Consider the following 15,882-nt stretch of genomic DNA (forward strand, 5'->3'; position numbering starts at 1 on the left):
GAGGTAGGAGACAGGACGAAAATTGTCCAGTACAGTAGGGTCCAGCGATGGTTTCTTGAGGAGGGGCTGTACCAATGCCTCCTTAAAGACAGATGGAAACAGCCCCTCCCTCAAGGATGTATTAACCATCCCATACCATCAAACGGTCCCGGACTCCCCCCCCATCTCTCACCCCCCAGGAGGGAGTCCTCATTCACACTGGAGGGGCCCCAACAGCTCTCCACCATCTCTGGGCAGGTTGGGAGGGGATGGCCAAGTTCTCAATTCCAGGGCCACCATTCCTCGCCACCAAGGCCTGCCACACCAAGGCCTGCACCCCCAGGTCTGTCACATCGCCCGGCTGGCCTGCCCAGGCCAGTCTGCCAGTTCACCATAATCCTGGTCTGCCATGCCACCAACCCACTCCACCAGGCTGGTCCTCCAAGGCCATTCTGCTGGTTTACTGCGCCACTGGTCTGTGCTGCTCACCTGGTCCGCCAGGCTGGTCCTCCAAGGCCAGTCTGCCAATCCACCGGTCAGCCGTGGCACTGGTCTGCTGCGCTGCCAAACCACTCCACCAGGCTGTCTCTCCACGGCCGGTCAGCCAGTTCACCACGCCGCTGGTCCACCAAATTGCTCCACCGCACCTCCAAGCCACCAGACTGCTCCAGGCCCACCATCTAAAGCCCCGAGGGTCGCACTGCTAAGGCTCCCCATGCCACTGAGATCCTCCAGAGTCTGCTGCGCCACTGACGTGCTGCCAAATCATAAACATAACTTTATGTTTCAAGGCATGGTTTTGTGTATTCTTTCTATTGTGTTTGATAAAGCATTGTGGCTACAGTTGCCTTTTTCTGAGGGATTATAATAACCCTGACTTTCTCCCTGTGTTGCAGATCCTGACAGGTATTGGATGAAGCCATAACCTGATCAATGTGGAAATTGCAGTGCACATTTACTTCAGTGGGGTAGGTCGGAAGAATACAAGAAGAGTTTAACCTGAGTTATGCTGAAGAGATCACCTACAGTAGTGGAAGCACATCACGTACAAGCAACATTGATTTCTATTTGCTTGGCTCCCCCAAAGCCAGTACATTCTCCTTCTACAGCAGAGTCAGCTCCTGTAATACAAATAACTATTCTGAGGATATAGAGTTATGCTCTCAGTCAAGGACAGGAGTGGGCCACTTACTGCCTCAAAGCACCCAGTCAGTAGCCTCCAAGACCCTGTTGCCAAAACTTAGCAGCAAAATATATTTAGTCTAAAGCACACTGTCTTTCTCCTTTTTCATCTGATTTTGCAGGAATCCATCTGTAGGGGGCCCACCAAAAAACCCAAGTGCACCTACTCTCCAGGGATGTGAAATCAGTCCATTTCTATTTCTAACTGAGTTTCTCCATCATGAAGTGCCACGTTTCAGTTTGACCACCTTCTCTACAACCTTCCCCACTAAGGAAAGATTGGAAACTGGATGATAGTTGCCCAGAAGGGAGGAGTCCAGTGATTGCCTCCAGAGGAGGGACATTCCGCCGCCTCTTTCAAGGTGGTGCAACGTGACACACTTCTAAAATCCCCAGATACAGGTTTAGTAGTGGCACTATGTTTGGGAGAACTTTCTGTCTACTTGATCATTTTGGGAAGCACAGTACTCTGTGCTTATTTTTTATTGTATTATAATCCTTTTATATTATTTAAAACAAAGCTGTATTTTTTCAAAAAAGGTATTATCTATGAATATGGACAGCTGATTACTGAAGTTATACAATTTATGCTCAAAATAACATTAGTAAAAGATACTGAGTAGAGTATATTCAGTTGCTTTCTTGATATAAAAAGAAGTATAACATTTTGACCTTAAAGCCAAAATCTCCACTACATTGTTGTTTATAAATGTTATAAAAAGAAAAGAGAAACACCCCTAAAAATAATATAGGCAAATATTTAATTTCTGATTTCCCCCTTCTTTGTACGCCAACTGATTTGCAGTTCGGTCCTTTCTTTTTCCATCAGGACTTGCTGTTCTTTGGGTAGAATGGCTAAAATGGAGGGATCCACCGAGGCACTTTACAGAGAAAGGAGGTAAGCATGAGTGTGTTGCTTCTGGTCCAGAGCCCGTAACGGGGGAAATGTATGCTGAAGAAGAGAGCTTAGGTTTGAAGTGCAGGCAGAGTTGACTCAATCAGGAAGACCATGTTTATCTCTGCTGTTCTTTCTCAGCAGCATCTCAGGACGAGTGGCGTTGCTTGTGGGGGGCAGCACTTCACAGTCAGATCTGGCTGCTAGATTAGCAAATAGCTATGTTTCAAATGATTTGTCCATAGATCATCTAGTACAAACTAGGTTGATTGCAATTATAAGGCAAGAATCAGGAGATCAGATGAAACTGCACAAAAGTTATGGGAAAATGGTCACCCTGCCTTGGTGTAGAATACAGCACAATAGAGGAGCCTTGCTCTCTCGGGTTCCAAGTTGGACTGAAATTCTCGTCGTCCTTAAGGATGACTAAAGCTAAGGAGTGCTCATATTCTTCTCCGAATGAAGTGTTTAGAGGACCCATAGATGCCTACCTCTGAGGCTCAAGAAAGGAAAGTCAGCATACCTAGAAGATACCCCAAAGTCAGGATAGATCAACTTCCTCCAGTTGGCTCCTCTCCAGTATACCCTGTGGTAGCAGGGCATAACATTACTCCACATTTCCTTCCTATCACACACAAGTATCCTTCAGACAATCTGGTCTCAGTGATATAAGCCAGCTGGGGCATCCCATAATGACTGTCAGCCAACACTGTGCAACGAAGGTACCTTAAAGGCAAACAAATTCCCAGTTGGCATTTGATTATGTTTCCTATTTGAATGAGAAAATATTTCCCATGTAATTAACAACCACAGGGAAGCCAAAATGAGGCCTTACAGGTACTATTAGCGAAGAAGAATCCAAATCAATATAATTAATGTCATGTGTCGCTTGACCCTTAGAAAAAGAGTGCTCTCTCTACTTACAGTGTGCAGGGAATGTTAGGGACACAGACTGGTGGATTCCCCCAACTTTGCTTTCCTCTCCCTTGCCAAATGTCACCAGCCAGTAGGAGAACACCCACCAATCACTCTCCTTGAGGGCTGGAATTAGGAGAGGAGACAAGTTTTAATAGATGGCTTATTGGCAGATTTAGTCAACTGTCAAAACCTGCTCTAGTTTTCTGCAAGTGTTTTGCGTGGGTTCGTTTAATGAGAGCCCAATTCTCAGCTGAAAACCAGACTCCTGCTGGACATGGGATTCACAAAACCTTTGTCTAAAAGGAATCTAAGCCACAGCTGAGGAGTGCAAGGAGAACTGCATTGCGAAACAGCGGAGTCAGAGCCATCATCTCTGTCCTGCTGCACCATGCAGTCAAATCCTTCACCACCTCAGTCAAAATAACCTATAGGTACTAATCTGTTTCCTCCCCCTGGTGGGGGGTCAATTGACTGAGTCACAAACAGAATGGCTGGTGAAGCACATCAGATTGTATCCATGGCCAAATCTGTGTCAGGATAGAGGCAAGCACTACACTATCACCAGCAGTGGACTTAGGTATGGGCTGGTCGTCGGATGAAGGTAACATCATGAGGACATACACAATAAAAAAGCAGATGCTGTCAGGGAGTATTTGTACCACAGTTAGATGCAGATGATGAGAGGCTTGAAGCTTCTGAAGAGTTTTTATACAAAGCCCATTCTCAAGATTCTGCTTGCTGAAATGACAATTAGTAAGTCTGGTTCTTTGGTGGAACCTCATAGACTCCCTGGCACTTCCTGAATTTAGTAATGCCATGATATCATTTTTTATCCTGCAGGTACCTCAGGAAACAGCTGAACAAATGGAAAGACAAAATGCAACTGTTTCACTCTGCTCAAGAAGCCAAAAACTCTGTACTAGAAACAAAGTGGCATGAGCTAAAAACAAGCCAGGAGAATCTCAGATCTGAGCTTCAGCAAATGAGGGACAGAAACCGTATCCTGGAAATGAATTGTCATGAGTTAATAGCAAGACAGGAGAATCTCAAGGTGGAAGTTCAGAAAATGAGACTGGACATTCAGGTATGAATAAGTTAACATATCCTTTGACTGCCAGTCACGTTCAATGCAACAATACATTTGGAACTCAATGAATATGCTGTTCTAATACACACTGGCAAGTTGTAACATATGCTCTGAGTTCTTGAGCAACATGTCATTCTCAGGAAATAATATGTGAGGAAGAATGTGGCTGCTCTCCCATGGCTAGATCTTTCTCAGATGGCAACTCTACTGTTGAAACTCTACCCCAGGGTCTTGCAAGTCAGAATGCCCCCACACCCTTCCAATGAAGAAAGAAATCCACCTCTCCATACAGGAAGGTAGCTTTTGGGGGAAAAGATTTTAGTCTATCTTCTCCCTGATATATACTGTACATTTTCTGTGTCTGTCCTCCTTTGTAGAAGGAGCATTTCTCCCACCCAGTGCTCTCTGAAATGTTGGATTCAAAGGTATGGGTGCTGCCTGGGTGAGAATAAGGCTAAGAGACCAACTGTGGATCAGCAAAGTCATTTTTAAATAATAAGCATTTATAAATCTCACTTCTCAACCAATCTGTGATGCAAAATGTGTATGAATTAACTCTTGAGTTAATTTGCCAGATTTGCATGATGTATTCATTTTATAAAAAATTGAGTCTACAGCTTATGGGTTCCCAATGTTAAAATAAGGGTTGGAAATTTTAATATATCTTTTATTCACATTTTATTTTTAATTTTTATTTATGTATTTAAATTTATTGGCCACACAACTCCAACATTAACTATAGACAACTAGGTGTATGGTTTATTGACTGCATAAGCCATCTGTCATTTTATGTCTAAATTAGAATACAAATTTCTTACTTAAATACTTAAAGAATCGTCTACAAATACATTGGCTTCTAATCACCTCCATTCTTTGACAGCATAGTAAGACTGTGTACTAAGTCTGGAATAACTGTATATAACAATTATTATTTTCATTTCTTTATTATTCATTTTAAAAGAATATAAGAAACTAAATTTTATTAAACAATTAAATGACATAGAAAATTAAGAATGGTGTATAATGGAACTGGACTTTTCTTTTTGAAAGCAAGACAGAGTCAAAGGAGTGTTACAGGCTGCTCCCATGTTTGGCTTATGGTCACTCGCTCACACACACACACAGCCTGTTGAGCCACGTGGATCTTGTCAGCCCCCCCTTGCTTTCTACCTGTGTTTTCCAGATAGGTGCGGATAGAGCAGGCAAGACACACAGCCCTGGTCAACAGCCAGGAATTAATTAGGGACACACACAAATCACTTCCAACCAAACACTGAGGCACAACAGGTTCTTTGGAATACAAGGAAACCCAGTGAATTTAAAGCAACAGCAAAACTACTGGTTGCAATGTACATTTGCTCTTTCTCACAGGCACACACACACTCATCCACACTTACCCACGTCCTTCTCAACTAGGCTGCCAGGCACTAGCTAGAGGGGTGGAATTGCCAGGTCTGGATCCAAAGACGACTCAAGGAGGAGGAGGGACCTCCTCAGGACCCCTTTTATCCCCCAAAGTTCTTGCTTTGTTGATTCACAAGACTGGCAGCTACTCTGGCCTTGTTAATGTACCAGTTTGGTAGCTATTGATGGGATGGGGGTGGGGGTTTCCCTGTGCTCAGGCCCAACTTCCTTTGTCTGGTTCAGGTGACATTTTTCCCTTTGTTTCCTTAACAACTTGCTTCCTTCTTAGCTACCTCCCTGAAGCGATCTTTTAGACAAGTTTCCTGGCTTTTGTCCTCTCTGCTTATGTGCCTCCTTCATCTTTAGGTTATGGCGGCTTCAGACTAGTCTCACAGGAGCAAGACAGAAAGTTATTCACAATCATTTCTTTAGGGCAGGAAAAAGAAAAAAAGAAAGTCCCATCAGTTTCTATGGTCCAGAATCAAAAGCCTAGTGAAAATAATAATAGGTATTTGTCTCACAAATTATCCTATAAATGGTAGCTATCAGGGATGTCTACAAGGTATGATAAAAAAGAGTCAAGATAGCAGCTGTAATGTACAATTGAAGTTCCACCCATTTTTTCTGTGTGTTACACATGCACTGCACATAAAAAAAACAGGCAGGGTTTTGATTGACTTTTTGATCATACCCTGTGGACACCCCTGGTAAAAAGGCATGCAAAAATTGCCAGCCTAGTGAGCAAAAGTAGACAAGGGAATAAGGTGAAGTTCAGAACAGGATGCAAAGAAGTATCCAGTAATTTGCTGAGCCCAAGGAAGACTTGAGGCTTTCTCTTCATATTCTGGAACATAGGCAAACACCTCCCTGCCACAGCATGTCAAAGGAAATTTCAAAAATAGGTTGGTGATTAGACCTTGGAACCCTCTGCCCAAAGGGTTAAAGTAACTAAGAATGTAAGTTTTGGACTAATGATCCCTTTGAGTGAGTCTACATCTGGGGGATTGTATCTATTTTTATTTGTAGAGGAGAGGAGGGACCACCCTTATCTGGGTACCAGTTAGGATTGTTTTTTGTACAAAAGCAAAACCAACTTAAATTAGATGCCTATTTAAAAGTAAAACATTACAGGGGAATGTGAAATTACTTTAACATCAAAGTGTCAGTAAGCAAACTGACAATTCATGTCAATCATAATGACACTTTTGAAAAGTGTCAACTACTAATCCTCAAGCAATAAAATGCTACTTTTGGACTTGCCATGTAAAATAGTTCTGAGCTCAAGCAGGCCCTCCATTAAACAAATATGTTGTGATTTACCAGCAGTTTTCTATCCCTTCCTTTTATCTGAATGTTCTGCAAGAGTATTCTCATAAAAATCTAGAAGAAAGGATGCAGAAGGTTTATATTTTCCCCACGCTAGAATCTGGTTCCTTTCTGATGAAATCCTCTCAGCATGAACATGCACAAATTTAGTTTGTGGAACCCAATCACAGGTAATTTGGCTACAGCTAAATAGAGCTCGCAGAAGGACATGTCTGTTTTAAGAAAAACATGATCAGTGCGGCTGAACATTGCACACATACATCATCATTTGATAAGCTGCCTCTTGTTGGCTGGTGGAATGGAGGGGAGGGGATGGCAGGAAGAGAGGCAAATTTGAATCTATTGAGTGGGAGCTGTTTTGCTCAAAAAACCATCATTCAATCATAGTTTGAATGTCATGGTGTGGTAATTATGCATATAATGTTAAATAGTTGACCAGACACCTGTTTTTGTTGCTTAGCATTCTGTGTCTGAGAAAGCTTGATCCCTTCATTTGGTTTTAATTCTTGTAGCGTCTGATGAAGTGAGCTGCAGTTCATGAAAGCATATGTTTTTAAATAAAAAAGTGTTAGTTGGAGAAGTGGTACTACCAGACTCCTGATTTATTCAAACCCTGAAAATTCCTACTAAAGGGCCTTATTCAGCCTATTAATGGGAAGGAGCAAAAATGTACATATGGCTCTGAATCCTAAAATAAGCATTGCTATACTACATCTAATGATCAACCATTTTCTTCAATTAAAAAAAAACTTTTAATCAAGTTCATTAATGTGTGTCAATGCCTGACAAAATATTATCTAATCAATAATTGGATCAATAATCAATAATCACTCCTAATTCCTTAGTTTTTTCTGCGTATTTTGGCTCTTACTAGCATGTAGGTACCATGCTTGACACTGTTCTGTACAAAGCATTGGGCCAGAAATGGCTTAAACCTTTAATAAGTTGAGCACTGGCCAAATCTTCATACAAATAAGGAACTGAGGTCTAAGATCCAGTTGCAACCAGTGACCAATGTGAGACTTCTCATATTGTTTTCTTAGCTGAATCCTTGGTTGAAGACATGTGTTTACATATGTATATGCATGAAGTTTTAAGTAACACTTTAATTTTAATTTAATTAATTTATCATGTGTTTAGAATATCACTACATGCCACCAAAAAACCTTGAAGAAAAGGAATATTCAGAATGGAGCTGGCTGCCCATCATCTGAGCTCAACCATGTGGGATTTTCAAATTTGCACTCACCTTGTGCTGAAAGAAAATGGCTGATAGAGCCACAGGCTGACCTACTCACCAGGAATACAGGGTCATCAGAGATCACACAGAAGTCAGATTTCTTCCAAAATATCTACCCTGAAGTTGTACATAATGAAACCCCTAGGGAGAAAATTGTATCTTTAACAAGCAGCTCTGGAACTCCTGAGAGTAACAGGAACCACTTCAGCAAGGGGATTAAGACCAGAAGCTCCCAGTGTTCTAAGGCATCAGAGGTACACCTTAGTGAGAAGTGGATAGAGAAGAACCAGGAGCTGCAACAGTTAATGATAAAGTTGAAAGAAACACTAGGTCTCCAAGTGCAACCAGGTAAAAAAGATCGCAGTGTTGCTGGGATTTGACATTTGAAATTGATTTAATTTTCAGTGCCGGTGCTAATGTGTTCCATGAATCAGGAAGTAATAATGAAGGAAACACTAGCTGCTTTTCCCTGTATGGTCACAGCCAAGTCCCCACATTGTTGGATTAAAGAGGCAAGGAAGATCTGCATCCAGACACAGCACCTTCATAGTAACCACCTGACACATGTCCATATCTGTAGCCTACAATGGTGAAATTTATTCTAGTGGCAATTTTCAGTTGGTATAAACATGGGTTTGGCACTCTTTTGTAAGAGCATAATGCAATCTCACTACACAAGGAGACATGGCTTAAAACAATATATTTTAGCAAAATTTGAAAGCTCTGATACAGTCAGAACAATGCTTTATTTTAAAAAAAAAAATCAATATATTCTGTCTCAGGATGGATGATTCAGAGCCCTTGGAGAAGTTGCAGGCCATATCTGGATTCTATATATTGACCCAAGGCAACATAGAAGTAGGCAGAAGTCCTTTAAAAGACCCTCCAAAGAATCCTGCTATCGCTTACAAAGCTAGCTTACATGGGTATGTAACCAGTTATATACTGTATATGAGCCTTTGAGGCATCATGAATTCTTTCTCCTATCCCAAAGGTTCCCATTATATGCCTACATTTTATTCTTTTTCCTGGTGCCCACATTCATTTTTAAAAGCAATCCTGAAAATTTGCAGTCCTTCTGATGATCTTCAACGTTTGAAGTATGATTAAAGCACCAGCTCATCAGCATAGACACAAGTGTCTGTGGCTGATCAAAGGGTTCACAAGCAGGAAATGGATCCATCCACTGATCTGAACAAACACTCTCATTGAAACATTATACAGATGAGAACCCAAAATGGGCTTCATCTGATATCATCTCATTGTTACATTTAAATATTTAAATAAATCCACTTAGTCTGGGAGTAGATCCAGATTTAGCATGGTATTCTGAATTGGTATTTTACTGTGTTGAGTTAGCATGGGCCTAATCTTTTTTTAAAAAAAGTTGTCCTAGAGTTCAGTGATTTATTCTGATTTCTATTGTTTTATATATTGCTTAGAGAAGTACTGATATGATACTATTATCTGTCCATCTATTTCGTGAGATATTTCTTAAGATATTATGCAAAACATTAAGTATACAACAATATGACAATTGTTTTAGAGTAGATTTGTGACCCTCTTGTTTCTAAAAAATATATCAAAATGATGAAAGAAATGGGAAGATTAAACAGCAAAATTATATGAATTTCATACTGCATTTGAATTATTACATGATATATGTGTCAATTATTTCATTGCTATGAAAGCCTGGGGCCCAAGCAGGGCATCCGTGGGAGAGGTCAAATACATCAGGATGATGGCTGCAACCACTCCATCAAAGCCCTCCCCCTTTCTATACATGTCACATGTGTAATGCCCATAAAAAGTAGCAGGATTTCAATCAGCTGGTTACTTCTCATAGGAAGTATATGGATGTTGTTCCACTATTATTAGAAGTGCTCTGAGCAGACCCCTGTGTCATTTCAAGTGCAAAATGTTTTGCACCCCTCTACCAATTTTATGCCCCAGAATTAAATAATTTTGCTGAATCCTTATAGAACTGTTCCCAAAGGTGCAGAAAGCCCATCCACAATTTCCCCATCAGCTCCCAATAATTCCCTGCTGTATGGTTTCTATTATTTACCCCAGTTCCTAAGAAGAAACGCCAGCTCTGTGCACAGGATAATGCAAGTCGAGTTAGTTGGCCTAACTGAACCTGTCATGTGCATGATGTATCCTGCTGGCAGAATTTTAGTTGTGTTGGTGGAATATTGGGCATGCTGGGCACAGAACCACTTGGCAAAATAATTGCATGTCCTAAGCTATATTGGCAGTGGTACTATTCTATATATCAAAGGTGGACCATCCTTTTGTAAAAGCATTTTAAGACCCCAAGAGCTGCATTGGTATGGATATAATGCAGTGATGTCTATGAGATGGTCAAAGCTGGAATTACCAGAGGCTTCATATGCCCATTTATGTGTTTTCCCACTGAAAATTGGTGGCATGAACTGAGGGCTGGAGGGACTGCATAAAAAAGAATGGGAAGGTCACGGTCTCTTGCTTTAGACCAACAGCAAACTCATCCTCTGGGTTTGGATTTTCATGGACCCAAAACAGTAGAAGAGCCACTCATAAGAGAGGATATTGGGAGACTTACGGACACCCCAAATTTGCAGAAGTCCAACTTAGAAAAATTAAATAGGATCCCATTTTGCCTCCTCCATGACAAATATGGCATAAACATACTCAGCAGATACACATTGCTGCTGATTGTTGAAGAGTTAAAGAAGACTGGAAAAGCAGGAGTAAGCAGAGTAACTGGATTGGAACCTGCTGAAAGCTTAAAATCAATGAAACTATAAGGACTAATTGCAACATGATAGATAAAGAGCAAAACTGGACTCCTCCCTATTATCACTTCACTATGATGGACTCTCCCTTCACAGTCCAGCCAACTGTAACTGGGCCAAAGCGCAGAGAATTTCTAGGCCTGCTTTGTACCATTATAGCTGTAAATATGCCCTTAGTGGCCATAGCAAATAAAAGGTGGTGTTAGAGAGGCCCTAGTGAATGACATTTTGAAGAAGTACGGAAACTGTCTTACCAGCTTTCTCAATGCACGCACATACACACAGAGGCACTGGTGTTCGGAAGCCTCTGTTGTCTTGCATCTAGTAATCTTTTCTGTTTGAGGAGCTTTCCAGTTTGTACCAAATAATTTTGATCACAGTCTTGCATGCAACTGCCTTTTTATTGGACTGAAAATACTTTGCTTTCCAAGTAAAGCCAAGCTTGTAGAACATTTGTTACTTCAAACCTATATTGATTCCACCTACTACTCCTGTTTTTCTTCTTTCAGGTTGTCCCTCTGATGGGTTGCTGTCCAGTGCTGAGCGCCTTTGCAAGTCTTTCTCTGATCTCATCACTCATGTAGCTTCACCAGCCAGGAAAACTGAAGTTGGTGGCAATGGCCTGTCCATACTGTCTGATCTTCCAAGTTAAAAGAAGATAACCACATATATTATGGCCGTCTTTATAGAAGTCCATACACTGAAATTGGTATGAGGTTTTACAGTCTACTGTTCTTTCTTCCGGTTTTTCTCCAAGTGTTCATACTCTGGTTTCTCTTCAAATCAGATAAATACTCTATTGCCCATAATTTTTTTTAAAAGCATGTATATTAAGAACATAAAAGTTGGTACATATAATACTCTAGCTGATCTATAGAAATGAAAAATGGGAACTCATCATAACATTAGAATGCATTTGGACCTCCCTGTGGCTTTGTTTGAACTCATGTATTCAGTGTAACACAAAATGTGAAACAAGGAACAAAGCAGATTTATTTATGCTTTAAATGAGGCACTTACACAGTTCCGGAAAAACTCACCATTTACATCACAGAAGCCTGATCCAGTTTTAAGATGGGTTTGTTGACTACTTGCCTCAAACAATTCACTTTAAAGGGAAGAGCCCCAGCATTCTGCATGTTGTTGTTTATTCATTTAGTCGCTTCCGACTCTTTGTGACTTCATGGACCAGCCCACGCCAGAGCTTCCTGTCAGTCGTCAACACCCCCAGCTCCCCCAGGGACGAGTCCGTCACCTCTAGAATATCATCCATCCACTTTGCCCTTGGTCGGCCCCTCTTCCTTTTGCCTTCCACTCTCCCTAGCATCAGCATCTTCTCCAGGGTGTCCTGTCTTCTCATTGTGTGGCCAAAGTATTTCAGTTTTGCCTTGAATATCATTCCCTCAAGTGAGCAGTCTGGCTTTATTTCCTGGAGGATGGACTGGTTTGATCTTCTTGCAGTCCAAGGCGCTCTCAGCATTTTCCTCCAACACCACAGTTCCAAAGCATCGATCTTCCTTCGCTCAGCCTTCCTTATGGTCCAGCTCTCGCAGCCATAAGTTACTACGGGGAACACCATTGCTTTAACTATGCTATCGTACAAATAAATCTTTGGGGAGATCAACATGCATGTTGATATTGATTGAGGAGAATGGTCCAATGGCTTGATTATTTTAGTTTTACCAAAGATAAGATGATAACATTATAGAATCAGGGGATATTACCTTCTCCATCATCATCTGTTTCACAGACCTTACATAGGCAGAATCAGAACAATGATCAGTTGCTTATATATTCTGCGTTTAGAATTCTTGGGCTCTAGAACTAGAAATTTCTAAAACAAGCAAAATTCAATCATCTTTGGCTACTGACTTCCAAGTGAAAATAAGCCAAAAAGATAAGTGAGTGCCATCTCAGCTTTTCTGAAAGTAATGAAAGGAGAGATAGCTGGAAACCATTCCACTCCCTAATTAACAATGAATACTTACTAGTGAACAAACTTTCTTCACAAAAGAAATTACTTAAATGCAATTAAAGGGGAAGAAAAACTAAAAGAAAACATGAAAAGATTGGCTGTTAACTCTAGATTTGTCTCTTCTTCACTCTTAAGTGTTTGGTAATTCTTCCAAGCAAAGCAGATTGAAACTTGTGAGTGTAGGTGCTTACTAAGTCTTGATTAAATTCCTTCTTCTTCTGTACAGGAGTCATTTGTGAAAATAAGCCTATATGTTGGGGGAAAAGCAATTATGAACAGATTTTCTGGTAGGCTTGGAAAATATTTTCAATTTAATATCATCTTAAAATCTCAAAATTTTCATTTGATGTGACAGTTATTTAAAAGAGCTAATTAATCAAGACAGTGGACAAACCAAAATCACCATGATTATGTTATCGCTTTGTGTGTGCAGCTGGAATTTTATATGCATAAAACCTCTTGTCCCTTGCATGCAAACTCACACCATGCACAACAACTTTCAGTCCAGTATCAGAGAAATATAAAAGAGGGATTAAATTTTATATCATGTAATTGATCATTTAATAGGAATAAATAACCCAAAATAGTATTTAAACTTCTTTTTCTACCTGGTTGAGTTTAGTGTGCTGATTCCCACCCAATTATCCAAATAACGAAATAAATGCTTTACACAATGGAAATGCAACTAAAGGACTCTAAGTTGCCATTTATTCTATAGCTTATTTCCCTTCCATAAGGGAAAGCCGCATAACCAGCAACAGAACAGGACACTTCCCTGCCACTTTCGTAGTGTCTGACCTAGGCTGAGGTGGGCAGCTTTGCTGCAGCTAGGAGGTGCCTTGTATTGCATTGTACTGCACTGCACTGTGCTACAATGTACTGTCCAGCATTGCTTTATGTTGCTTTGTTTTGTATTTTGGTCTCCCCAAGACTGCAGAAGTTGTGGCCAGTAACATCATCATGTCACAGGAGTAGGTAAAGCCAAAGTTTTCCACCAGATTTCACCCATCCCCTCTTGTCAGGAGTGTTAAGGTTTTATAAATTCCTCCCGAACATTACCAAAGTTTGCTTTTTTTAAATGGGTGAAATAGGTGTCTTAAAGCTCCATTAAATCTCCCATAGCACTCACACGCATAAAAGGGCCAAAGGGTTTGGCCACTGCCACTCCAGGGTGCTCTGGGGATACAAAAAGCGGGTGCATAAGGCTCAAGGGCCATGTAGAAGCAGTTTGTGATATATTTCTTCTTATTCTGGCAATCACCCTCTAGAGGAGCTGACAGAAGCAACACAAATATGAGAAAGGGCTTGGATGTGAAAGTCTCTAACATGAGCCTAAAATGTGACAATAAGAAAGAGGCAGGATGCAGCAGGTCCCATGCTGATAAAGAGAATGTAAGCAAAGCCCTCAGTCACAACTACTTTTGCTGCATTATGTTCTGACAACGTTTGATAAACTGCTGCTACAATCTTCCTAGGCTATCGGTGCATGGTATACACATAATAATCATTGCTTACTCCTTGTGATCCAAGATGGGAAAGCTCTAATCTGATGTTGGGCTTCAGCCAGTTGCCTTTTCCCCAAGCCATGAGTTCTGGAAAGTACACAGTCTACATAGATATCCCAGAAGAGTTGTGCCAGGTCCCAGAAGAAAGCCCCATGCTTCAAGTTCTCTGATGTTTTCAGAAAGACCAGTACATCCCAAAAGCCACTGACAGAGTCAGAAACATATGGCTTCCTCATCTCCAGTAAGAGGGCTGATGAGGATTCCCAACACTGAGGATCAGCTCTGTCAAGAGCCAGGGGGCTGAGCTGGTTATAGCAGAGGAAAGGTGTCACATAAAAGAAGCTCATGATGAAAAGTGAATGGGTGAATCTCATGCTGTAGTGCATCTTTATCGTGATGCTGGATTCCATTGGCTTTCTAGAGCCTGTCAGGAGAGAGAAAAGAAGGAAGGAAGGAAGGAAGGGAGGGAGGGAGGGAGGGAGGAGGGATACTACTCATATTTATCACAGATAGGGGCTATTAATCATTGGTAGAACACATGTTTTTCGTGCAGAATGTCTCAAATTCATTCTCAGGTATCTCCAGATAAAGCTGAGTTGAGCTACTGTCAGTGTAAGATAAATGGACTGACTTCAGATAAAGCACTTCCTATGTTAATAGACTCTAATACCTGGATCTACTGCTCTTTGTTTCTGAATAACCCCTTAACTTTTCTGCAGTATTTTTAACACTAAGAAAACTCCATAGTAACCCGTTAACATAAACAAACTCCCAAAGCAAGGGGATATCAGGGGTATACTGAGTCAAACCACAATGGTTTAGAGCAATTCTGTTGCTCTCCAAGATGAAGAATGCTTCCCACTGCAGTAATTAGAAAAGTGTCCGGACTGTTCCGAAATCTTTTAAACGATTTTGCACTCCAAAAGGCTATCAAAAACTAAAAGTGAGCCTTGTAAAGTGGGCAGCGTATAAATAACATAAAATAAATAAAAAGTGTGTCTGAAAGACGTAGTAGTTGGTGAGAGGTATCCTCTCAGCAAGTGCAGAGCTCTCCGTGGTGCTGCAGCGGGCACAAGCCCCTGGGTTACTCACTGCATCCCCCTTCACTCTCCAGACGCTAGAAATCGGTGAAACTTACCTCTCCCAGTCCAGTGAGGTTATTTTGGAAAGCTGAAATGAGTCGCTCCTGAGTGGTACTTCTGCCCTAACTTCCTTTCTTCTGAGAACCTGAAGACTCTGTTGGACCCCTCTGTTTCGTTCCCCTTTATAAAGATGTGGGAGTGGGTGGCTTTTCTTTGTCTTGCGTCAAAGCCCTAGGAGGAAACCCTCACCATCTTTAGCTTTAGCCCCTGAAGCAGGCCATTTCCTGGCCCTCCTATGGTTAATGTTTTGTTCTGCAAACACTTAAAATTTTTAAAAAAACACCTTATCTCCAAGTCCACTCAGGAAGACTTGCCTGAAGCCATAGAGCTACCTGATATTTCTCCCGTTTCAGCAGCTGCTGCAAGTAATCAAGCCAGAAGACCTATTGGCGGGAGGAATGTGATGAAAGAAGGTACATTAACAAGCACTAAACCTTAACTGCATTAATGCA

General features: G+C 41.2%; 2 protein-coding genes across 2 annotated transcripts; one reads left to right on the top strand and one right to left on the bottom strand.

Moving 5' to 3' along the window:
- Positions 1-3,818: 3,818 nt before the first annotated feature.
- On the top strand, positions 3,819-11,467 carry LOC134489197 (uncharacterized). Its single transcript, XM_063291725.1, has 3 exons — positions 3,819-4,058; positions 7,932-8,379; positions 11,318-11,467. Exons 1-3 carry the CDS (start codon positions 3,852-3,854, stop codon positions 11,458-11,460), a joined length of 798 nt encoding a protein of 265 aa, XP_063147795.1. The 5' UTR covers positions 3,819-3,851; the 3' UTR covers positions 11,461-11,467.
- Positions 11,468-12,890: 1,423 nt separating this feature from the next.
- Positions 12,891-14,721, bottom strand: FAM237A (family with sequence similarity 237 member A). Its single transcript, XM_063303543.1, has 3 exons — positions 14,299-14,721; positions 13,240-13,248; positions 12,891-13,030 (listed from the first exon to the last, which is right to left on the bottom strand). The coding sequence occupies exons 1-3, from the start codon at positions 14,696-14,698 to the stop codon at positions 12,891-12,893; spliced, it is 549 nt and encodes a 182-aa protein (XP_063159613.1). The 5' UTR covers positions 14,699-14,721.
- Positions 14,722-15,882: the final 1,161 nt, after the last annotated feature.

Source organism: Candoia aspera, chromosome 1 (genome assembly GCF_035149785.1).
Source record: "Candoia aspera isolate rCanAsp1 chromosome 1, rCanAsp1.hap2, whole genome shotgun sequence".
NCBI classification, from domain to species: domain Eukaryota; kingdom Metazoa; phylum Chordata; class Lepidosauria; order Squamata; family Boidae; genus Candoia; species Candoia aspera.